The 25,712-nt window shown below is 47.2% G+C and overlaps 1 protein-coding gene across 3 annotated transcripts in view; it reads right to left on the reverse strand.

The window, feature by feature from the left end:
- LOC119449354 (protein dachsous) overlaps positions 1-25,712 on the reverse strand; it is a 199,696-nt gene that overhangs the window by 20,644 nt on the left and 153,340 nt on the right. For all 3 annotated transcript variants that reach the window (XM_037712521.2, XM_037712520.2, XM_049665182.1), the window contains exons 22-24: positions 20,796-21,073; positions 10,879-11,017; positions 3,802-3,973 (exon numbers count right to left, since the gene is read on the reverse strand). In XM_037712521.2, coding sequence (XP_037568449.1) covers positions 3,802-3,973; positions 10,879-11,017; positions 20,796-21,073 — 589 coding nt within the window. The remainder of the gene's footprint in view (positions 1-3,801; positions 3,974-10,878; positions 11,018-20,795; positions 21,074-25,712) is intronic.

Consider the following 25,712-nt stretch of genomic DNA (forward strand, 5'->3'; position numbering starts at 1 on the left):
GGGTGTAGCGTACGGCAGTACCGCTGCATGGCAGCACAGCATCCACGGCTATACAGTAGAACCTGGATATATCGAATCTCAAGAGTATCACAAAAAAGTTCGATACATAGGTAATTCATCTTGAAACTGCAGCGCGCACACAAGAAATGAGGACAATAAGGCAAAGGTAACAGACAGGCGCCTGTCTGTTACCTTTGCCTTATTGTGTGCGCGCTGCAGTTTCAAGATGAATAGCTACCAACTCGCCCAACTTTCAGTACTTTTACATAGGCAATTCGATATACAAAATAAAATGTTATACAAAAATTTTCAAGGGGATTTTAGTGCTGTTCATTATACACAATAATTCATTATATGTGGGTTCGATATATCCGGGTTTGACTGTATAAGGGCTGAACAGGGCTGAACAGTGCCCAACAGGGCAAGTGCCCTGTTGCACACTTGCCCGCCTGGCTGCTATGCCATTCGCTTGCTCGACAGGGTGTCAGAAGTGGGCAGGATCTGGAACTATCAACTATTTTCTGCTGTGCTTACTTTCAAGAATCAGTGCAACAGCTTGACGTTGCGGAGGTTGAGCTAAAACACTTAAGCTGAATGTTTACTGTAAATAAAGTCGCTCGACTGTCGTTGCCATGTGCGAGCTTAAGAATAAAACAAACAAGTTTTGGTTGTACTGTAGACGAGCTCTAGCTATATTACCGACATGTTTTTCCTTCATCTTGTTGTTTCCTTTAGTTCATATGTCAACAAACGTTATCAGTGCCCGAAAATCCTCAAACTCATATTTTTGTCCATATAGATAGAGCAAGAAAAGGTAAATTCCAGGGTGTTTACTTCGGATAAAGGAGTGCGCTGACTGCTGGTGATAAGCAGAATAGAAAGGAAAAAGAAAAAAAGATGACAAATAAAATCTTGGAGCGACGTCAAGAAGTCGCCGACACCCGTCCCGCTTTCAGGGGCTACAGCTTTCAATAGATTTAGCTACAGCTAACATCAACAGCCATTCATGACCTTAGCAAGATGAAAGTGGGCTTCGAGGTACATCTGCGTTAGAGACTTCCTGCCAGCGCACTTCAAAAATTTATACTTTAAACCCACCACGCATGAGTGACTTTTTGTTCAACAATATAAATCGCCTTTTCCTCATTTAACCTCAAATTGTCACAATTCCCTCACCCACACCACAAGGCCCTCGTGAGGGTTTTCCCTAGTGAAGGTGCCCATGCCTGCCTAGGAATCAAGATGTACAGTGTGGTCTACTTTCATTAAAGGGCACTCCAAATTAGTATGCCGGCATTGATTACAGCTCAGTTCTGGTGTATAAAGGTCTGAAAAATATTTTTTGTCAATAGAATGTTGAAAAGAATCAAGTGCTATTTTCCCTCTAAAGCTAAAGAATTGCTGATGTTATGTTGTACTAAATACCAATGATGTTCTTAGTTAAATAGTGGACCTGTGTTTTATGGCAATTATTTATTGCATAGGAGGTTTCGCCTTCCAGTTTTTCTCCAAAACTCAGAAGGGCTTTTCCATATTTACGGCAGGTTGTTTATTGTAAGGCCAATCTGCGGGACAGATGAAAGCACAGACCGCGCATTACAAGATTCAATCACCACTCTGCACGTAGCCACCGTTGGTGTTGTGTGGGTCGACCGCAGTCAGCACCAACGATAAAGAGGAGGCCTTTTCATCGTCAGATTCAGTGTCCACCTGCCACCTGTAAAAGGTTCTGAAATCGGAAAGACCATTGCTAATCTGTGCAAGGCACCCCCCCCGTCTTCCATCTGCCATCTGCGCACATGTATGCACCCAGGCGGCACTAATCACATGACACGTTGATTTGGCACGAAACCATAACTTTAGTCGTGGTCGCCCCATGAAGCAGTGTGGCCGTGGTGGAAATTCGCCACTGGCCAATGTGGTAACATGCCGCTAGCCGTCACGGAATGCTTGCCATTGATATGTTCGTACGTGTGGCTCATCAGTGATTGGCCCCGAGATCAGACGTACAGTTAGACCGACGGCTGTTGAAGCGGCGTGAAGTTCGTTTGAGAGTATTCAACACAACCTGCGTGCCTATCGGTGGCTAATCCACCCGATCTTTATGAAATGTACATTGCAATCATTGCCATTCCCCGTGTCCACGTCGCATTATCACTTTGACTGGTCTTGTCTACCCGGACGAACCCTGTGCTGACATAGGCGGTGCCCTTCTGCGAATTGCGGCATTCGGGTGCTGTGTGTGCAATACCGTATTGGGTTGATGTCGGGGAGCGTTTGCAGTGACAAAGTCCGCTACTGCGTAGGCTAGGGTGGATCTTCTGTGGTGTGCTTGGCGATCCTTTTGCACTGAACACAAATGAAATACTAGCTTGGGCGGCATCAAGCACGAGGGGCTCCGTGACACACGCGAAATGTGGCACTGCCCTGGTCTCCACATTGAATATATTGAATATTAAAAATACTGAATAGTAGGCATTCGATTCGCAATTAGAATTATTCGAACGTTCACTATTCATTTCAATTCGGTGATATTCGAGTATTCGCACACCCCTACTTAAAATAAATGCAGTCTATCAAAAGCACTGTGGACTGTACAAAGGACGACACGTTGTGACTTTTAAAAGATAGCTATAAAATGCTGTCTGAGAGTGATAACGATGGGCATTCCGTAAATAGGTTTTGTGTTTTTCTTATTGCCAGAATCGAAGTTATGCTACGTTTTTCTTGCTAAAACATTGGTCGTGCGTTCAATTTCTACTTTGTTTAGGAGCTCTAATGTCATTTCTATGTTAGTTTTCCACTTTAAACTGATAAAAAAAGGGTGCACATTCGATTCGAAAGCATTATAGAATTGGGGCAAATGCTGCTGACGAATTGGCAGTGTCTTTTGGTGTATTTTCTGCCTATTGTTTAATTAAACTAGCCAAATAATTTGACCAATCTTATTGGTTTTACCAGGGTTAAATTAAGAGAAGTCGACTTAATTACTAGAAATTTTTTTCAGTTTGCCTACTACCAAAATGCATTAACTGTGGCATAAACGAAAAACTGGCCATAAGTCAGCAAATCACTCATGAGTAGACTCACTCAGACCGGCCTGTGAGTCTAGTCTAGAGTGAGCCAGACTGAGCAGCATTTTGGTGAGCCACACAGCTACCACGCCATAACAAAAGTTTAATGCATCCCATAAGTGTGGCAGAACCTGTGCGGCTTGGTGCTAGCATATAAAATTGTACACTGGAAAAACAAACCTCTGGTAGTAGTTCGCGCTCCTTCTTGTCCCTCTGCGCTATACAGTCTGATCCTGTCAAAAGTTTGTGCAAAGGCCTGCAGTCTCATTTAGACCAGAGGCAGATATTTTCTGTTCAAAGTAATTTCCTTACAGGTGAGCACTCATGAATCCCAGCGTGCGTGAAGCCATCAAACATACAGGAATACGAGAACACTCCATTCACCTCTGTTGGCGTTGAGCACTCATTTTCCGCCTACAAGCTTCTCAGTGAGAAAAGGCACAATTTCGAACCCCAAAAGCTAGAGATGATAATGATGATTTACTGTTCTTATAATGTTCAAAAAGATATGTAAACATTTAAAATTTAAATGGCAGCACAAAGTGTTGTTTTCTATGCGCCTTTACCCTCGTCGCGTGTTCTTGGCGCAGTTCGCCCCCACGTATTTAACCGAATTCAATCATAATGATGAAAGTCAAAGAAACTAAAAGTGACCTGTGCCATGACACAGTCCCCCCCCCGGCCTCCTTTTTTTTCCCTTTTATTTAAAGCATAAAGGAGAACCAACCTGTAGACAGTCTCTAGAAACTTGGGTGCACTCTGGTTAATGTCCGCCAGGTGGATGCGGAGTGGAATGACACTTGACTTGGCTGGGTGACCGTTGTCAGTTGCTCGAACCAGCAGCTGCACCACTGGCTCAGTCAGGTCCCACTCGAGGCTTCGGTTGGTGTACACTGTGCCTGTCACACACACGACTCTACTCATGCTGAGGGAACAGTTGAACGTGCAGGATGACCATAGTTGGTCACATGCAGCCAGATTAAAATTTTACCAAGTTGTTTTTCCTCTACATATGTTTTTACAGGCTACCCAATTTTTAAGAAATTTTCATCACCCCCTTCAGGTATGAAAAAGCAGCCTGCTTACCTGAAATATGTGCGTGTTTAGATATTATGACCATTATGCATAAACTTAACTTTCTGCAGTCACTACAGGATGTCTTTAGACATGACCAGATTCGTATCAAAGCATCAACAATTGTCTGTGTTTCTACACTATTTAATGTAAAAATCGCAAAAGTAACTTCATATATGGTCACCCCAGAAAATATTGCAAGCTTAAGAGTCTAGACACCACAGGAGTGGTGGCCAAAGTACAGCCTCTCATGCCTACATATAAGTAAGCATGTTCATTTGTCTGATTAACAGTAATCCCTCGTTATAACGAAGTCAGCCGGACGGCGAAAATTTCGTTATAAGCAGTTATTCGATATAAGTGAGCACTCCAGAAAAGATAAAGCAGTCGAGCTTTAATTGCGCCACAACTGCAAGGAAGTCAAAATACAATGTACAGTTAAACCTGAATATAATGAAATTGACAAATTCCCGAAAAACTTCGTTATAAAGAGGATTTCGTTAAATGCAGGTTCGACACGAAAATTCGAAAAAGAAACTGATCACTTTGCTGACGATCCCGTACCTGTGTTTAAAACCTTCGAGCCACCCGTCACTGCCTTTTAAATCCTCACAGCCCAGGATGCAAGCATAATCCCTTGCTTTTTGCTGCAAAACAGCGCCGCTGATGGATACGTTTTGTGCCCGCGTGTCCATAAACCATGTGAACACAGCTTTTTCGACGTCGGCGTATGTTGATGACTTCAACGTCTTATTCTTGTCGTCCGTGCCACGCTCCACAGTGCTGCGAATCACATCTTTCGCGTTTAAAATTGTGGACAAAGAACTAGCTGGGATGTAGTGTGGAAGCTTGGGCATGTTGGTGATTCATTGGAAAAAACACAGAGCAAAAAAGACAGGGACACGAGAGAGCGACACGCACACAGCGCTGTGTGTGTGCCGCTTTTTCGTGTGCCTGTCTTTTTTGCGCTGTGTTTTTTCCTAGCTGGGATGCCAAATTTGGCAGCTACATCCTTCTTTTTTTGGCCTCCAGAAACGGCGTCAAAGATGGCAATTTTGTCCTCAAGAGTCAATATCTTGCGTTTCTTCGTTGAAGCACTCATCCTTGGAATGTAACACCAGGTACTGGATGCGTGGACGCGTGTCGTTTTGCACAAGCGTGAGGAGCAGCAGCATCAGCCAACGCGAATGTCTCGAAGTCGCCTTCTACCACTTGGCCAGCAATTTTATGAACAACCTAGTACAGATCACTGCAAGTCCAGTCATCGTCAGGCTGGTCGTTGTCACGGTCACTGATGATGGCGCGGGAAAAGCCGGAGTGCGCAAAGCAGCTGGCGACCTTCGAAGGTGCGAGTTCTTTCCATGAAAAGTTCAGCAAATGGATCGCACCAAGCAAATCTATGTTGCACCTCTTGCTAGCATCATACGCTGTGAGCATGCAAAGCAAAAGAGCCTTACAGTACAGCTTCCTTGTGGTCTCAATGATGCCCTTATCCATCGGTTGCAGTACCGCGGTTGTGTTTACAGGTAAAAATTCCACAGCGATTGCCTTGATGTTGTCGATCTTCCCGTGGCTCGAACAACTATCAATTATGAAAAGCACTTGCCGATTCTTTGAGCCGAATCGTCTATCCAGAAGGCGCACGTAGTCTTCAAAAATAGCAGCAGTCATCCATGCTCGTTTGTTACTTCTGTAGATGCATTCCTTGGGAATAGTTGCATTTCAGAAGCACCACGGCTTCTCTGCTTCCCCAGTATCAACAAGGGAAGCTTGTCCTCAGCTGTTGCATTGGCACCACACAGCATCGTGACACGCTCCTTGCTCTGTTTTCCTCCGGATAAGTATCTGCCAGTGGTAGTGAACGTGTGATTCGGTAGCATCTTGTAGAAAAATGCAGCATCATCTATGTTGTAGGTGTCTTTGTCTTTATACTTTTCAAGTAGAGCTAGGAGCCGTTGTTGGTGCCATACGCCTACAGTGTCAAGGTTCACGGCTGTGCTTTCGCCAACGATCGACTGCGAGGTCACACCTTGTCGTTTCTTGAACCGCTCAAGCCAACCATTGCTGCATTTGAAATCTTTATAGCCCATTTGGAGGGCAAGAGCTTCGGCTTTTGCAGTAAGTGCAGGTCTATGTATAGGGAGATTTGCACTCCTGGTGTTCTTCAGCCACTGTAGAAGTGCACCTTCCACTTCAGGGTATTTCGAATCGCGATTCCTCTTTCTCTTCGCCGAGAAGCTCTTTTTTCAAAGCCATCCAGCACAGCTACCTTGTTTTTCAATACAGTTGATAAAGTAGACGTCGGTATGCTGAATTCCTCTGCGATACCAGTTTTCTGCCGGCTGCCTTTTTCCACTTCTTTTATCGTGAATTTCTGCTCCAAAGTCAGACACTTTCGTCCCGAGACTGACAGAGCCATTTATCACTGTAGACCACAAAAGCACACGCGAGGCACGCCTAACAAAGCACTCCGAATAACACACAATCACATGGCCTGCAGCACGGATCTAAATGCAAGCGCCATCGGCACCAAAGTGGCTGAACGCCGCGGGTGACACAGATGGCACAAGCTTCAAAATGTCGTCAGGGCATCTCTCTTTCCTCGTCAGTGCGCGCTGGTGATGGTGATGGTTGCAATGGCGTGCTTGGCATCGGCTTCACGGAAAAAGGCGATCAGAGTCGTGGAGACCAAGAAGCAGGAATCGCGGAAGGGCACTCGTTGGTGGAAGATTGTGCCCGTGCTCGGGAGGGCAGGCCAGAAGAGGGCAGATTTGAAGGAGCAGCGACGTCGAAACTGGCAGTGAGGGGGCGAGGAGTTGACATGAAGGCGAGCGAGAGGAGTGACTGGCATCCAAACGGTTTGCAGACTGGAGAGCGAATGAGGAGGGGAAGGCAGTGGCCGCTTTTATAGGAGGGGTGTGGAGGTCACAGAAGACTACGAGAGTATTGCACTGGAAAGCGCCGCAAATGCCCTGGCTCGAGTCTGAGGTGTTAAACGCTGTGCTCAAAAACCGATAAGCCGCTCATTGTGGGTACGCAGCGCGATCGTGAAAACGGAATGGTTTTGCAGTAGGGGCTTTTTTGCATGATCACTGGGCAACTTTTTTCGAGGTGTGCAGCTGTGAAGTTTGCAAAACGAGAGTTCTTCAGCGCACCATTGTCGACGACACCGTGCCAATTCTATGGCACGGTTAGCGCACCGTCCCATCTGCGCCATTGAGAAATGTCTAGGAACAAAATTCAATGGCCCTACCATGCATTTGGACTGTTTGTCTAAAGTCAGATGGCGCAAATCGAGCATGACATGACCGTCTCGAGAAAATCGCCGGGAAAACACCAGCTTGCGTTGACCCGCCACGTTGACAACCTGACTCGCCGCTAGCGACGCTTGGATTTTTCTTGCTTCGGAAAGTTATCGGTCGATTTGCACGGATCACAAAAAGTGCAACGAAGCTAGGGGCAGTGTTTTATTGCGATACAGGCCAACTATGGTGAGCGGCGAGCAAATTTTTAGACCGGCTTCCCCAAAGTCGTCTTCCCGATTTGTTAGCGTAGCTACTTGTGTCAAACATGGCACTTATAACTGGAGGAACAATTCGGTTGTGCTTTTCGGCATGTTTTAGTGCCAGAATTTATCTATTTATTTATTTACAGATACTGCTGTCTCGATACACGAGACATAGCAGGAGTTGATATACAAGAGACTAGATCAAAACAACTTACAATGAAAACGTAAATAGAAAATGTGGTTAGACAATTCTTTCAAAAACTCTTCATTAGGTTTTTCCCGCAAGGAACCAGCTACGTTGTTCCAAATTTACACAACGCTTGGAAAAAAAGAATACTTAAAACAATTTACAAAAGACTGGAAAGGAACAATATTAAGTGGGTGGGAACGCTGCGTCGCACGTCCAGTGGAATGACTAAAGGAAAGCGGTGCTTGAATGCAACTTTGGCCGTGTACAATCTTATGTAGCAAAGTGATACGTTCAAGTGTGCGTTGATCAGCCAAGGGTTCTATCGATAATGCGCATGCGTTAGATGAAGGAGAAAAGTTGCGGTCATATCGGCGATAAATGAACCGTATTGCTTTCTTTTGTATGGCTTCAATCTTACTAATGTCACGTGCAGTGTAGGGTGCCAATACCACTGAGGCGTACTCTAGTAATGGTCTGACGAGAGATTTATAAGCTGTTAATTTAAGCCTAGCTAAAACTGTATAATCAGAAGCCTTTGTACTTGAACGTTCTGCTTTTTTATTATTGTTTTTTATGTTCATTTGCTGTAACCCACTCCCCTCTTTAATGCCTTTGGCCCTGAGGGTAATAATAAATGAAAATGAAATTTGCAGTCCTTAGTAGAGCACTTGAGGGTTCACTTAAAATATACCAGTTTCCTAAGAGCCCTAGCGCAAATTGTTTCAATATGAAGGTGCTATTTTAGGTTTTGAGTGAAGGTAACTACAACATATTTGAAGGTATTCACAGAATTTAGGTAGTGCCCATTGCAACTATAACGGAAACTTAATGGCTGCTTTTTATTAGTGAAAGTCATTTGTACAGTTTTTTGGTAATTAATGCTCATTTGTCATGCATTGCTCCAACCACAAAAGGACGAAAATACATTGTTAAGAACCTCTTGATCTTGTCTGTTAGTTACTCTGGTATAGAGCATGCAGTCGTCAGCGTACAATCGCAGTTTCACTGGTGTATCCCTAATGACCTGCGTGATATCATTAATGTAAATAGTGAACAACAGGGGCCCAAGGACCGAGCCCTGCGGTACCCCGGAAATGACTGTGGCCGACGATGACTGTGCGTGATTAAAAGTAACATATTGAGACCTTAAATGTAGCCAATCAGCTATCCAGCCGAGTATTTTTTCATCATTAATAATTTTACTGAGCCTAAAAAGAAGATTTCTGTGGCACACCATATCAAACACTATGTCATAATCTATGAAAATGGCATCTACTTGACCTCAATTATTTAGAGCCGAAGCGATATCATGAGTGAATTCAATGAGTTGAGTAGCTGCAGAAAAACCAGAGCGGAAACCAGGTTGACTCCGCGACAATATGTTATTAGTAGTGAAATACTAAAGAACATGTTTGTGAATTATGTGCTCTAAGAGTTTGCAACAGGTACACGTTAATGAGATAGGCCTGTAGTTGGAAATGAATTGCTTATTACCTGATTTAAACACAGGAATTACATTGGCAATTTTCCAAATGGCTGGCATAGTACATGTCTCTAACGATTTTACAAAAAATTATGGTTAGATAATGAGCATTACATTCTGCGTAGCGCTTCAAAAACGTGTTTGGTATACCATCCGGTCCAGCACTTTAGAGCGACAAGTGCTCTTTAGAGCGATAAAACTTTGCGCGTCGAGGGCACCCCATGGAATGCTACGGCACAAGTCTGCCCGCGGTCTTTTGGCCGCTTTTTGGCATCCAAAAGACAGCGGTTCTCTGGCATCACAAAGCGTCAGGAAAACTTAATTTTTGTGTGGATTCTGTCACAGGGGACACCAGTGATGCAATTGCGACCGAGATTAACAGCTCGGGCGCGCTGCCCCATGGAATTTGACAGCTTCCGTTCGCTTCACAGTAAACAGCTGGGAGCACTCGGCACTCGCTTGGTACCCGTTACTAGGCGGCCATCGGTCGTGGGTTTGGTACTTTCGTGGCCTCCTCTGTGCCTGCGTGAGACTAATTCGTCGGTGGTATTAATTTGACACTGCATGTGCAGAAGGGTCGCCGCTGCTCGGCGGCGGCGATGCCTTTGCTCAGTACTTCGCTCTAAGTGGGTCAAGCTCTTCGTGCGCTTCGAGTATAGCGGCTTAAAATGCATGTGTTTGGGTCAGGACCGGAAGAAGTTTCGAATAAAGCGATATTTAGAGTAAAGATATTTCATTATGAAAAGGCATTACTGTATGTGCGGTCAGAATCAGTGGACAGACAACAAGGTGTTGCGTCACTGTGCACTCTTTGCTGGATGCTAATGAAGAATGACAGAGCTCTGCACCTCCGCAATGATCTTCCCTCCAGAATAAATAATTTACAGTTTTCTTATCCCTGAAGCTTCCTCTTCTGTCTATGAATACCCGCATTTGTGTCCAACGGGCTCTGTTGCTGGCTGGGTCGATTGGTGAAGTTAGCTTGAGAAAGAGTCGCAAGATACGTAAAATCTGTTTTGCATGCCAGCAAAAATACACCCAGTGACAGAAACAGAAAACATGCTAGTTTTGCCATTGTTCCACTGCACCAAGCAGCATGTGCACGATGGATTCCAAAACAGCCCCTCTCACTGCTACTGTCGTTTCTGTGCGTATGTGGCTGCGCTAGGTAAACGAGCATGCCGGCAGAAAAAAAAGAAGAAAAGAAAAATTACGCACTGCACAACACCATTAGAAAGTGCAGGGATGTAGTTTGGCCAACACACCAGTGGTCCTTCGAATCTCACTCTTGACTGTGCATAATGAACTAAATAACAATCCTTGGTGCCAATAAGTCAGTGTAGGTAGCCTCATGCAAGAATATAGGTTTCATAGAATTTCCTTGCCCTGAGCCTCGGTAAAGTGACCGTTATATGCTACAGCTTCTAATTCGCGGTCACGCACGTGATGGACCATGTTTGACAACTATGCATGTCGTAATATGTTGGCAATCTGAGGACATTTACTAGTTTCGTTTCTAGATCAGCCTATGTTTCAAAGTCACACTTACCAGTTTGTTTATCAATATAAAAGCCGTCTGAAAAGCCGGTCAAGCTGTAGTGGATATGGGCGTTGTCACCAGAGTCGAGATCAGTGGCGCTGACAGTGACCACAGATGACCCAAGCGCAGCTGACTCAGAAATGAGCACCTATCCAAACAAAAAAGAAACAGTCAGCCTTGCATTTCGAAGCACGATTCCATTATAACTTCAGCAAAACCACACTTCTGAAAGGCACGCTGCGATGCTAACACTAAGTGAGATTTTGAGAAAGTGCAATGAAGGTTGCTTCTACGATTCCCAATATGCCCTCTGTAATTCATGAACTCAGTTTGAACATGCTTTTATGCAAGGTTGGTGTCCATTAACATCTGAGCATTAACCTTGTGGTGAAAGTACACAGATAATTTAAATCCTCCAATGTGTCAGGGGGACTCATGGAGCTGCCCCACTTTTCATGTGCCTTGTAGGAACAGTAATACAGTAGACTTATATTATTTTGATTCCCAGTAATTAGATCTTCTTATTAATTCAATCGCAACTGAAGGTTCCAGCCAATGCCTGTAAATCACTTTGGGCCAGAACCTGATATTTAAATACTGAAGACTATCCTTGCTGGATAACTTGAACTTGACTAGTCACCACTAATGTGACTAAAACCAATGGTCAGGTGCATTGGGGGTCGGCCATTCATATGATGACCCCAGTACGTGCAGTGTCTGTCTTGGTGGAGCTAGAGAAAAGTGAAAGTGTTGGAGACAGGTTATATCCTGCCAAAACCACGGATTTTCGGCCTGCTCTTGGCAGATTTCAAAGGGGAAACGTCAAGTCACAATGAGCGATATTTACTCGATTACAATGTACCTTTGTTTATAACAAAATTGGTCCTAAATTTGCCAGCACATTACGAATCACATACAGAATTGAAACACATTTACAGCGTTAGCAAAGCCTACCATCAAAGGCAGTGTCACCGTCATTGTCACCACGAGATGGCAGCAGAACAAGTCGCGTAGGATGGCAGCGATGACAATGTGCCGCTTTCAGGCTTTAAATACAAAAGCTCGTTCAAAGCAAGCGTTACCTTACATACTAGGCTGGCAGCAACATAATCGCTGGTTTCCGGCGTTCCGGAGACTTGCAAGGGGCGTCGTAGAAGCAACAGTCTAAGCATGGGCCACCACTCCTCTTGCAATCGTAATGGAGTGGTTCGAGAAATGTGACATGAAAATGGACTGCACCATGTTGTCGTTCGTACAGAGCTGATATGTCGCCAGGAGACGACAACGAGGAAGTGCTCGTGCGAAGGCAGTGGCGCTGTGGCACGAGCGCACCACACAGAACCAATGCCTCGCCAGTGTTTGCTCCGACACCTGGACTACTGCCTACTATTATGTTCCTGTTTCCTGTAGTGTAATAAACTGTAGGCAGCCAACTACGGCTGTACAGACGCAACAATTGGCGACGAGGAAGACTCTGGACTCACCGGCACTTCACCGAAGGAACAACATGGCGACGCCAAACTTTGATCGGCTACCCGAATTCAGTGGCAGTTCCGGCTCATGGAGATACTGGTATGGGAGGCTTCAATTCTTTTTCGAAGCTAACGACATTTCGGACGCTTCCAAGAAACGTGCTCATCTGCTCATGTTGTGCGGGGAACAGACTTACGACATTGTGTGCGCTCTCGTTCAACCCAAGCAGCCCAGCCAAGTGAGCTACGAGGACATAGTCGAGATGCTCACTGCTCATTTTGATCCACGACCTTCTGAAGTCCTCAGCAGAGCACACTTCCAACGACATGACCAAGTGCACGGTGAAACGGTCAGTGATTACGTGAAAGTGCTCAAGAAACTAGCAGCCGATTCTAATTTTGGAACCAGCGCAGACATGGCTGCGAATCTGACAATGCTGCCTATTGACGTAATGTTGCGGGATCGCTTCGTTCGTGGTCTCCGGAACGAGCAGGTCCAGCAACTGTTGTTCGTAGAAAAGGACTTGACGTCTAAGAAAGTGTTTGACTTTGCACTGCGAGCTGAAAACGCCGTTGAAGATCAGAAAAACGTGAAGGCAGAATTCAAAGACATTCACAAAGCCAGTACAAGCATCTGTAAGACAGAAAATCAAAGTAGCTCTAATACCTATGTCCCAAAGAAGAATCAACGCTGTTGGCGTTGTGACGCGCAACATAGTCCAGACACTTGCAAGTTTCAGACAGCTTCCTGCAACTACTGCAAGAAACGCGGAGACATTGAAAAAGCGTGCATAAAGAAGCGGACAGAAGCAAGAACTAAGAGGAACAACAATTTCAAAAATCCACGACAAGGAAAATTTCGCCAACTGCCTCAACACCAGATGCCACGCTTAACGAGCTCAACTCCTTAGGGGACGCCGTCTAGTACACAGAAATTATATCATTCAGCTACGCATACATGGCAAGCCCTTGGATGTCGAGGTCGACTCGGGTGCAGCCTGCACTCTCATCAATGAGGCCACGTTCAAAGCCACCTGGACACATGACCCACCACGGCTTCAGACATACATTCCCCTACGCACATGGTCAGGTCAGGCCCTTCGAGTTCTCGGTTGTGCAACAGTGGAAGTAATGTACAGGGACAAGACGTTTACGTTACCGCTTGTCGTTATCGAGGGAGCAGGGTGTAACCTCCTTGGACGAAATTGGTTTCCTCATAACGGTATACAGATAACACGCATCAATGACGCAACAGACGATGAAATCATTTCCAAGCTTCTGGACAAGTATCAGTCTGTATTCGACGACGTCATCTCAGGACACGTCGGTCCTGCAGTACAAATCGAACTTGTGGAAGGAGCAAAGCTGAAGTTTCTCAAAGCACGGCCGGTTCCCTTCGCGCTACGGTCAGCTGTAGAGGCTGAACTGGATCGACTGCAAAAGCAAGGCATAATCAAGCCTGTGCAGCATTCGGATTGGGCAATACCTCTCGTACTCGTTCGAAAGAAGAACGGCTCGTTGCGAATATGCAGCGACTACCACTGTACAGTGAATCAAGTATTGAAGAAGGCAGATTACCCACTTCCCACAACAGATGAGGTTCTCAGCCACTTAAGGGGCAGCAACATCTTCAGCACACTGGATTTAGCACAGGCTTACCAGCAACTCCACGTAACACCGGAGACAGCTGAGATATTGACCTTGAACACGCTGAAACGATTCTACAAGGTCAAACGGTTACCTTTTGGAATCTCTGCAGCACCAGCCATTTTTCAACGCTTCATGGGGACCATGCTGTCTGGCATCACAGGCGTTTGTGCATACTTAGATGACTTGATTATCAGCGGAGAACATGCCGCAGAACATGCCGACAAATTGGAAGAAGTCCTTCAGAGGCTGCGGACAAGTATAATCGGCGCCTCGGCAAAAACAAGTGCTGTTTTTCAGTTAGACAAGTTTCTTTTCTGGGACACCGAATTGATGAAACAGGAGTTCACACCAGCGAAGAGAAAGTTCGAGCTATTACGGAGGCTCCAGCACCAAACTGCAAGCAAGCACTACAGCCATTTCTCGGAATGCTGGCTTTCTACGACAGATTCCTGAGAAACACGGCAACAATTGCCAGCTGTCTTTACGAGCTCCTTCAGAAGGACGCCACGTGGAGATGGGAAATACAGCATCAAGAAGCTTTCGACGAACTTAAGAGATTGCTTTTCAGTCAGACCGTACTGGCACACTATGACGAACGGAAGGAGCTTCTTGTCTCATGTGATGCTTCACCATACGGCATAGGAGCTGTTCTGCGTCAACGTGATGACCAGAATAGAGAGGCACCGATCGCTTTTGCATCGAGGACACTAGGGCCGGCGGAACAAAACTACACACAGTTGGACAGAGAAGGCCTTGCTGTAGTGTTTGCAGCTCATAAGTTCTACAAATATATTGCGGGACGAAAGGTAACTTTCGTCACTGACCATCAATCGCTGCTCGGCATACTGGGCCCAGAGAAACCAACAGCTCAAGTCCTCCCACCGCAAATGACCAGATGGTGCATCAAGTTATCTGCATATGACTGCAGCATTGTCTACAGGAATGACAAGAAGCATCAAAACGCCGATGCGCTAAGCCGATTGCCATTACCAGAACGCACCGACGAGCCATGGCCACCAGGCGACGCATTATTGTTTGACGCGTTGTCAAGACTTCCGTTTACAGCTACAGAGATAGCACGTCTGACGCAGCAAGACAAGGTCCTGCAAAGGCTATACAAGTCAGTACAGGATGGCACAATGGAGAAACTCACTGGAGATGAGTTTACTCCTTACCGAAGAAGAGCGACTGCACTGGCAACTCATTGCGAGTGTCTCACGATTGGATCATGGGTGATTATACCAAGCTAAAAACGGTCTCACATTTTGAAACTTCTACATGCTGGTCACCGAGGCATGGTAGCCACAAAGAAGTGTGCAAGAAGCTACGTATGGTGGCGTGGAATTGACAAGGTTATAGAAGAAACAGTGCGACAGTGCCGTGAATGCTAGTCAACGCAGAAGACTACATCCAAAGTTCCTATTCCCACCTGGGACCGTCCCCAGACATAGTGGGACACAGTGCACATTGATTTTGCGGGGCCACTACACGGGCGCACCTATTTAGTTGTTGTGGACGTGTACACAAAGTGGGTGGAAGTCCGTCACGTGACACAACCAACAACCGCAGTTGTCATAGATGTACTCCGAAGTCTCTTTGCTACGTTCGGCATACCCCAAAAAGTCGTCTCCGACAACGGACGAAGGCATGTGTCAACGGCCAGGCAGAACGCTATGTGGCAGAACTGAAGAGAGCACTCCTGATGGATACAAAGTGGTCCATACAAGTGTCGACTTGTGAGGTTCCTGTATCGGCAACACACCACGTTCACCACGGTTCACGGTTCACAGGAATGACACCTGCGAGAGCGATGTTTGGATGTGAACTTTTGTGTCCTCTCGACCTACTCAAGCCGGAGACGAAAACAGAGATCTCTGAGCGCCAGGAGACACTCAGACAATCACGTCGCATCTCAGTAGGTGAGAAAGTACTTTTCCGACAGTTCTTAAAGAAGCCAGACAGGATTGAAGGGGAAAAATGCGCCACGTCGGACCACGATCCTGGCTTATAAAAAGCGTCCTCGGAACGGTTCGGCGTCACCTCAATCACATAAAAAAAAAACGAGTCAGACCAGGCAAGCAACCCAAGCGCCGACAGACTGGAGCACAGCAGCCGAATTCTCGGACACAGTGCCAGAAGAAACAAGTGCTGCTATTCCGCTGGTACCAGACTCACTCGAGACGCAAGCGAGCACTTCCTCTCAAACATCGAACTTGATGTCTCAAGCAGGAACCAGCCGGCAAGTGCGACCACCAGAAGTTAGGCGGCCTCCAGACCGCTATGGAGACTTCGTCTAAGGGAGGAAGAATTGATATGTCACCAGGAGACAACGAGGAAGTGCGCGTGCGAAGGCACTGGCGCTCTGGCATGAGCGTGCCTCACAGAACGAACATAGAGAAAGGAATTCAACCCAAGAGGGGACACTCCCATAGAGCCCAGCGGCCAAATTGACTGCAGCACGCCAAGCGGTCGGTATAAATCACTTCCGGTTTCGGTTTTGGGCGCGCGCATTTTGAACACGAGCTAGCACGCCGGCTGTGCCTACCCCCCTCCTTTTTTTTTGCTCTTTGTGCGTAATCTGTTTATTATTTGGTAAAAATGATTGCGAACAATCTCGTAAAGTCCCATCGAATCTGTGCCACGTGCAATTTCACAAAGTAGACGCAAGACCTTTTGTGCAATGAGTAAATATTTATTTTGCTCTATATAAAAGCTCGTTCCGCGCTTTTTGTGCGTTCATCCAACGTTGTGATCCCAGGTAAGCAGTAGTTCCTGTATGAAGCTCCACCGGACGGCACCAGCTGAAAAAAAGTAAATTACAAGCATGTGTCATTTTGGTATTTAAACATAGGAATACTGCGTGTAGAGGCGAAACGTGCGAAAGCGGTGAATGGGTGGCATTACAAACAAAAGCAATTCGCTTTTACATACATGGCGTAGAAAATACCCGATTCATCCCAAACAATACCATAAAATATGAAAAACATCTGATTTCCAAGCGTTCCCCCATTTCAAGGCATTATTTCCTGCACTTTGGCAGCACAAATACACGGACGACTTTGCGTTTCCAAAACTTGGCCTCGGGCGACGCGACGGTACGCTACATACATAGAGACGGACGCAACAGGCACTCAAGACAAATGCGTGGGTGCAATGCCCTTTTTCAGTCCTTTAGAAGACGGAATTTTCGAATTACAAGTTTCTGATATGTTCCTCGGTGTTATTTCTCGCGCGTTCTGCCGGCGCCAGCAGCACACTCCCATGTTATCCCTCTTGGCAATCGCCCATCGTGTTTTCAACAGGTGTGAGTACCGAAAGAAGGTATATGTTGTGGTGGAGCCACAAAAAACGTCACAGACTTGTCCCTCTAAGATTCATTACACGCCAAACTAACTGTCACCACGGCCGAGCTGCTTATCGCTAACTGCATCGCAGCGCGTTGTGCGGCCAGCGTGCCTCAAAAGTACCCCAGAAAGTAACGAAATTACTTTTCAGTAATGTCTGGTGTCACAGAAAGTGGCACAAACTTCTCCTAGCAAGATGCACAGACTGCGCACCACGGCCGAGTTAGTTCTCGCTAACTGCGACACGGCGCCCTGTGCGGCCACTGTGCCTCAAACACTGAAATAAGTTACCATAATCCCCTAGGATGCATCAGAAACATGTCCCCAGCACGATTCATTAACTCAAATTAACTGTGCCAGGACGGCCGAGCAGTTTTTCGCTAACTGCGTCTTAAGTCTCGGTCCTGTGCCATAAGCCTAAATGCGTTGTAGACTGTGAAACAAAATTTCTCACCTTGCCATAGTCCAATAGTGCAGTGGTGTCTTGTCCCAGAGCAAAAGGAATGCAAGAATACGCCGGGAGTCCATGAAACCTGGCTACTTAAAAAAAAAAAGGGGACAGACGGGTCGCCGCAGGCGAGCGCTCAAACGCGTGCGCAGCCGCACTCGCTGGCTTCGGGGGAGTGTCTGGCGGATGATGCATGCATCTGGCGCATCATTGACCTGTGACTAGGTAAGGCAAGGAAAATAAGTCGCAAAGCTTAAGTTCATTTATACGCAAAAAGTTTTAGTTTTCGCAGCAAAGAATTTAAAAAATAAATCAATGCCTGTTAACTTAGGTTCACTTTCTTTTTTTTTCGATGCTCGCGGCAGCTAACGTTTGGTGTCAAAAGTATAGCGTGACGTATGGTGACGTGTTTCCTGTTGCCAGCTTTTGCTGAGTGTCCCCCCTTGTTGAATTTCTTTCTCTATGGAACTAACGCCTTGCCAGTGTTTGCTCCGACGCCTGGACTACTGTCTACTATTATGTTCCTGTTTCCTGTAGTGTAATAAATCGTCGGCAGCCAACTACGGCTGTACAGATGCAACAAGAGCGATAAAAGTTGTCTGAGATATGTGATGATAGACATTATGTGCAAATAAATTTTTAATTTCCATTCTGTGAAAGTAGACTTTTTAGGTTTCATCTTATTTTGTGGGGATGCGCGACTCACACGCGTTCCCTGATGTTTTCCCCGCATGGCTCCCGTCTCCTGTAATCCGGCTTTGCTGCGTAGCTTTACGGCGGCGGAGTTGCAGCGTATTACGAGAGATGGCGCTAGTGTTGTACTGCTGACGCCACCCGATGGCGGGGGGTTACGCGGGCGCAAAAGGGAGAAGGCTGTTCCTCTTCGGGTTGGGGTCGGTGAGCGATGCGGACGTCCCGCGCGTGCGCCGATCCACACTTCACGAGACCGTCTCGCACGGCTAGGAGCAGGCCACCGGTATAGACGAACACGGATCGTTCGAACGTGCCACCGTTTGCGTGACCGTACACGTGAACAACTAGGCGATGGTGTCATAGCATGGGGCGAACATATTCGCTCGCTATCCGGTCGCGGTGAGTCGGACTTCCTTGACATGTTGCGCCCATGTGAATGTTCTATGCATAGTAATTCGGCTAGCGTGTATTAGTGTATGAAAGGTGCAATAAATGCCCTTTTGATTGTTTGCACTACTGTGTTGTTGTTCCTTTGTCCCAAGAGAACATGTGAGACGCCACATCTGGCTGCCCAACGTGGGGCTCTTGGGGCATCGAACGATAATTTTGACAGCTTTGCTCGGTTCGAGATGTTTCAACCGAAGCGTAGTCCTAGCGTGGATATTGATCGCTAGTGTCGGCGGTGTGCTTTCTTGAGCGAGGCGACGGTTGCTGTGGCGTGTTTGAACTTTTCAACATGCTAAGCCTTTTCGCGAGTGTTTTGAAGTACACTCGTCGGTACGAGAGCCACGTGGTCTGCCTTTTGGGAAAGCGAGGCCTAGAGCCTGCAGAGCATTGGCAAGTCTGAAGTGAGTGAGTACAGAAGCCTCGTGGTTGGTCCAAATTTCTTATGCAAATAGCTTCTTCTATCTCTTTGACTTCGTAAGCCGCGGCTCAGGGAGCCGGGTGGCCGCGGGCCACGGGTGCCGCTACGGGCTGTCTGGTATTGCGGCCTGGCACTGGGCACTCCGACACTGTCTGGGACGGTGGGCGCCGTCAACTCGGATGCTGTGTGCACCGAGCGGGGTAGGACCACCTCACAGAGCAAACGTCTCCTCGCGGCTGCCTGTTCTTGTGCCTATTTTAGGTGGTGTTTTTGGATGCCGGTTGTTGTCAGGGTAGTGACGCATTAGGCCTAAGGCTTTACAAAGCCACTTGTCGCACGTTGAGGGACACAACCTAGTGGACCATGGTGTTGAGGTGTTGCACTTTGCTTCCCTCATTCTAGTTAGCCTCGCACGAATTGAAATTACTCGTTCGACTCAAGAAAGCAAGCTTTGTTTATGTGAACTTAGCATCTGAAATGCCGCCCGAAATTTTGCTAGCCGAATTGAACATCATACCACGTGGGCGATGTGCATGCCAAATTCCTCTCCCTTGCACTACTTTAGTGTTTGTCGAGTCCGTTGATTGTACGCAGTGGGAGCGGAGTCACCCCTGGTTTGCTGTCACCTGCACATCGTCTGTGCTGCTGCCCCGGACTGCGCATGACTCAAAAAATGACAATGACTCAGTGAAAAACGATTAACACTCAAAAGCCACTGAAATGGGTTGTGACATGGGTACTAAGTGAAGGAAACACTAAAGGATGGTGGTTGAAGTCATAGTCATGAGCATGACTCAGCAAAAAGTAAATGACTCAGCGAAAAAAGATCAACACTCACAAACCACTGAAATGGGTTCTGACGTGGGTACTAAGTGAAGGAAAAACTAAAGGATGGTGCTAGAAGTCATAGTCATGAGCATGACTATGGCTTTCGCCATAAGGTCTCTTAGGAGGAGTCAGGACATGAATGTGATGACATGTGTGTCATGTAGGTCATGAAAGAGCCGCCTACGTCTTGGAGCTCTCATGGTCGTTTCGTTAATTTGGTAGCCTCCCCGCACACTGCTTCGCAAAACATCGGTTCCCACAGGGCGTGGGATCTGCCGGCTTTTTAAGCCGCTCCCTGCAATTTCATTCAACAAATAATGCAATCTATTCCACTGAACCCTTCAAGGTCGTGTTAATGTCAGTCGACTGTATTTAGGAATTAACAGTTGGAACCTTTTACAGAAGACTTATCTGGTAGCTAGCAAAGCTGTCATTCACTTTATCAGCTTGCCTTGATGGCACCTGGACATGCTACAAGCAGAAGCTTTGAATTGGGAGCAGAGCCGGAATGATGCAATGATAATATGTTTCAATGCTATTTCTTTCTGTGCTTAGCTAATGGCATGAGCACATCTCTACGCAACATAATCACCAGGCAAAAAAAAGTACTTGCAATTTAAACTCACACTGTAAGAGGGCTGCAGGAAGCGAGGGGCATGATCGTTGGTGTCCAGGACGCGTATAGTGACTAGGGTCTCAGCCACATGAGCCGTGTCGGAGACATGCAGCCGCAGCTGATACTCGCGCTGCTGCTCATAGTCGAGCGCTTCGGCCAGCAGCAGGCGGCCCGAGAAGTGATCCACCACAAAGGCACCACGTGGCTCAGCCAGGGAGTAGCGCAGCACGGGGTGCGTGTCAACGTCATTGGCCGTGATGGTGGTCACTGTGGAGCCCACTCGGGCATCTGCATGCACCGCAATCACTGGTGTTGCACTCAACAGCCACATGCGAGGTGCCTCTGTTTAGCAACTCATGAACATTTTTAACATGGTTACTTTTTATGTATGATACCCTCAGGGCCAGAGGTATCAAAGAGGAGTGTGGCTACAAAATGAGAACATGATACTAAAGACAATGACAAGAAGCTGCTACTCAGCTTAAGTGTTTCAGAAGCAGTAATTATTGTCACTATATATGATCTAACAATACAAACAGTGATTAAGCAACAGGAAATGCAAAGTTTATGAAAGAGACTGTACAGTATAGACCTGTACAGAAGAACCTCATAAATTAGGATTTCACGGGAATGAAAAAATGTCCAAATTAACTGAATGTCAAATTATAGAGGGTATCAAGAAAGCAATAAACAAAATGCTACATCAGAACGATTTTATTTGCTGCATGAATTAGCAAATCCTATTTCTATTTTGTACAATAACAGTGCAGAAGTAGAGTAGAACGAAGAGAAGGGCAAGCAGCCACATGATACGTGCACAAGTGAGCGCCGTCAGTGCGTATAGCGCAGTGCTGTTAGATCACCTTCGAGGGAAGCGCTTGGGTTTGCGGAAAGTCTTAACTTGTGCAAAAGGAAATATGATACCGATCGGGCTTGACTGCTATTGCAGATGCCCCACGTATGACATCCATATAAAATTTTCAGCGCATCGCATTTCTTGCTACCTCGGCCCGCAAACACCTTGTCACGTGCTTATTCTTATGGTGCTTGTGCTTCGAGAGCCAAAGTGCAAGTCGAGCCCTAAAGCAGGTGACCAGTGGTTCATTATTGACAGTGTCCATCGTCTTTGTGCGACAGAGAACCAGCGGTGACTCCCGGCATGTCAGCTAGATTCCGAAACAACCACCACCTGTTTCCAAACCTGCGCCGGAAGTTTACATGCTGGCCATGGTGACGACGGTTCACAGGCTGCCACTTCCGTCGCATATGCTTGAAATGATGCTCAAAATCAAGCACTGCCTGACGCGTGGGCGGCCTGCACATCTGCTTTCTCTAGACGCATAGCCAGGCATGTACAATTAGCCGCATGTGGTTTGGCCTTAATGATATACCAGAATTTGGAAACGTTTGTATGTATTATTAACTGAAGTAAGTTAGAACTTTTTTTTTTACATTGTGTAACACACACTGACATATCTGTCAGAGGCAAGTTGGAAGTACAGCCGAGTCCCACTACAACGAAATTCACGGGACACGCGAAAAATTTCGTTGTGGGGGAACTAAGTTGACGCGAAATTAGTAAGTATATACAGTTAAACCTGGATATAATGAAATTGACAAATTCCCGAAAAACTTCGTTATAAGGAGGATTTCGTTATATGCAGGTTCGACACGAAAATTCGAAAAAGAAACGCTTAACGTATTTACTCGATTCTGACGCGCCCTCAATTGTAACGTGCACCCGTTTTCCGTTTTCGTCGAAGCACTGATCCTTGGACTGTCACGCCAGTATCGGATGTGTGGACGCGTGTCGTTTCTCACAAGCGCGATGCATCGGAAACGAAGAGCGAGCGTCACGATGACGTCGTAGCGTCGTATAGTGTTACAGTAGAACCCCGCTGTTACGTTCCCGGGGGCTGCGTTTTCCCGGCTGTTTTGTCGTTTTCGGCCGGTCCCGGTACAGCTCCCATAGAACCCAATGCATTGGTAACCCCGCTGTTGTGTCGCAACTGTGGGACCGTTCCCGCATCATACGTTGCGAACTGCCACCCCGCGCAGGCCCGAGCAGCCATTTTGACTTTTCATGTCGCTTGGCTTGGTGGCTTGACAATGGCATTGGCCGCCCAAAGTGTTGGGGGCGACAACTATGACGTATTTTCGGTTTCCGCCAGCAAAAGTATGGCCCTTGAGATCCGTATTTGCTATATAAAAGTGGTGTCTATGGCGCGTTGTGGCCCTAAGATTGGTTTTGGCTCATAGATATTCCGTATAAAGTCCAAGGGCGATAACGCAGTCGCCACGCGTTGTATGCTGTATGTGTGAGTGAAAACGTGCGAGGGGAGCCGACGACCGCGTCTAAATCTCGCGCGCGCAAGAAAAGCAGGGAGGAAGCGCACCCTCTTCTGGTGCGCTCGAGGCACCGGTGAGGGAGCGAGGGAGAGGGATAGCGGGGCGGCGTTGTACTGTACTCTGGCATCAACTGCATACTGCGCGGCGGTGCGTGGTCGCACGGGCCGTATCTTGAAAGCGATCTGCATTGGGGCAGAGTCTAGCAGTGTAGGTGCGTCGGCGGCTCGTAGCTTTGTGCGTGCTGTGTGTTCTCGGCGCTCAGTCTGCGTTGAAGCAATCGACAACAGCACGAAGGTCACTTCGCTCGCTTCTCCAGCGGCGCTTCCACACGCCGCCAGCGTTTAACAGCTCGTGTCCGCGCTCATCGAGTGTGATGTGTCACAGCAGGTACCAGCGCATCGGCAACATCAACTGGAAAACGAGAGAGTGCCGGCTTGGCGGGCTAGGCCAGCTGCAGCAAGCGGCAGGATCAGGTTTGAATGAAGGGAGGGGGAAAGGTCACGCCCGAGGCGGCAAGATCGCCGGGTGGCATATTTCTGGGCTTGGGCGCAAATAGAAACACGCCGCCGGGTCGAGGGATGCAGGCCCGCCTCGCACATGCACGCACACAGTGCGCTCGCTTCGCATTCCGTCGCGGCGGAGAAGGTGCTTCCGGTTGTGCTCGCGCAAAAATGACAAAATTTGGGGCGAAATCTCTAGGTTGTCGGAGGGGGAAATTCGTTATATCGAGGGGATCTCCTGCTGCCACTTCGTTACGTAGAGGTCTCAAATACATGTGCTTCTATGGAGTAACGGCGGGGAATAGAAAAACTTCGTTATGTCCAGGAATTCGTTATATGGAGGTTCGTTATAAGCAGGTTTAACTGTACGTACGCCAAATGGCAAGGCCGCAAACAAAACCGAAACCATCGTCTGGGAAATCTTCGCGATGGTGTGGGGGCAAAGGTTGAGATGTACTGAAGGCGGTCAATAAAGTGTCAACTTCACGAGAGAATGCATTTTGCGCCCCTGTTACAGCATTTTTCGTACATTGCGGCCGACGCCTAAACCAACGCGCTTGCCCGGCCGATCGCGAAACACTCATTTTGTTGCACATGCACCGTCGCAACGGAGCGGTTTCAATTATCACAATTTCATTGCATATTTATGACGAAGTTGGCAAGCTTGGCAAGCTTGCACTTACCGGAAGTTTTATTTCCAGAAGTCGGTCAGCCTGAATTTCTTACACTTCACGGCAAGCAACGGTGTCACGTGAGTCTCACAGTCACGTAAAAGAGCCATCGAAATTTCATTGTCGTGGGCTCTGATAACTTTTAGGATGAGGTCAATAGGACCCACTACTTTGAATGCAGTTGCCGGAGTCGGTGTGTCTAGTGGGTTGTCATTTTCCCCAGACGACGAGACGTTGGCATCCGGTTGACAACGGCGGCTGCGGCACGGCCATCGTATCTTGAAAGCAATCTAGGCCATGCACAAAGTGTGCACCCACGCGGGCCTCATCTTCAAAGCGATCTGCGATGTGGGCAAAGTGACTAGTGCCGGTGGAGTCATGTCCGCTGTGTTTTCGATTAGTTTGCATTGAAGTGAGAGATGGCCCGAAGGTCAATTCACTCGCTGCTATTGCCGCGCCTTTTCATTCCAGTGTGTTGACACCCGAGTTTCCGTGGCGCGGTCATCGAGTGAGATGTGTTAAGTTTACCTGTGCGCGCGTGACACCAGGCTTGGTAATTTAGTTAGTAAGCGAATGTTTACAAGTTTATACGGCCGATAAAACTACGATCCTTAGTTCGTATAGCTGTCTACTAATCTGCTATTGCAATCGATGCTCCGCCTTTCAGACGAAACTGCGAAATTTTTTCCTACTGCTTTCTGCCTCAGTGATCACATGTGCCTTCTCGAGAGAGAGAAATTTACGCCTCTTCGTTGGCGTAGCCATTTCAACCAGACACCAGCGGACACACACACCACAGAAAACGGCAGCGATTGTGGTGATCCCGTGCAGTCTTGCGCAGGCGCATGATTAGCCACCCTAGTGTGATGACCAAGCGTGGCTATGGATTGCAGTGGCGTAAATTGGTACTTTGAAATTGATTTCGTTCGCGAAAACCTCGTTCAAGCGGACATGCGATCATCACAGCTTTGGAAGGGCCTTCTAATTTGACTACTCGGCAGTTCCAATTTTAATTCAGTCACAGTTTCGTTCTCGAAAAGTTCGTTGAAGCGGAAATACCGAATAAAACGCCTTCATTATGGAGATACTTTTTATTGCAATAGCTATTATATGGACACTCCAAAGTGGATTTCTGCCGTCGGCGTCATTGTCGCCGTGAGGTTCCGTATGACATCAATGGCGATGAAATCGTTGCCGCGCCCCGGACGCTGTATGTGCGAATAAAAGGGCGCGAGGGACGCGTGCTTTCATGGGAAGCGAACGCACGTCGGAGAGCAAATGCGCGTTCTGCGCTGTGCTCCCTGAAGGGCTGCAGAATTAAACGTCTCTTTCCTCCTTTCCAATCACCATATAGAGAGAGCAAACGCGACTTTTTCCGTCGTGCGAAAGGCCGTGGGGGGACGGGAG

Source organism: Dermacentor silvarum, chromosome 4 (assembly GCF_013339745.2).
Source record: "Dermacentor silvarum isolate Dsil-2018 chromosome 4, BIME_Dsil_1.4, whole genome shotgun sequence".
In the NCBI taxonomy this organism is placed as follows: Eukaryota; Metazoa; Arthropoda; class Arachnida; order Ixodida; family Ixodidae; genus Dermacentor; species Dermacentor silvarum.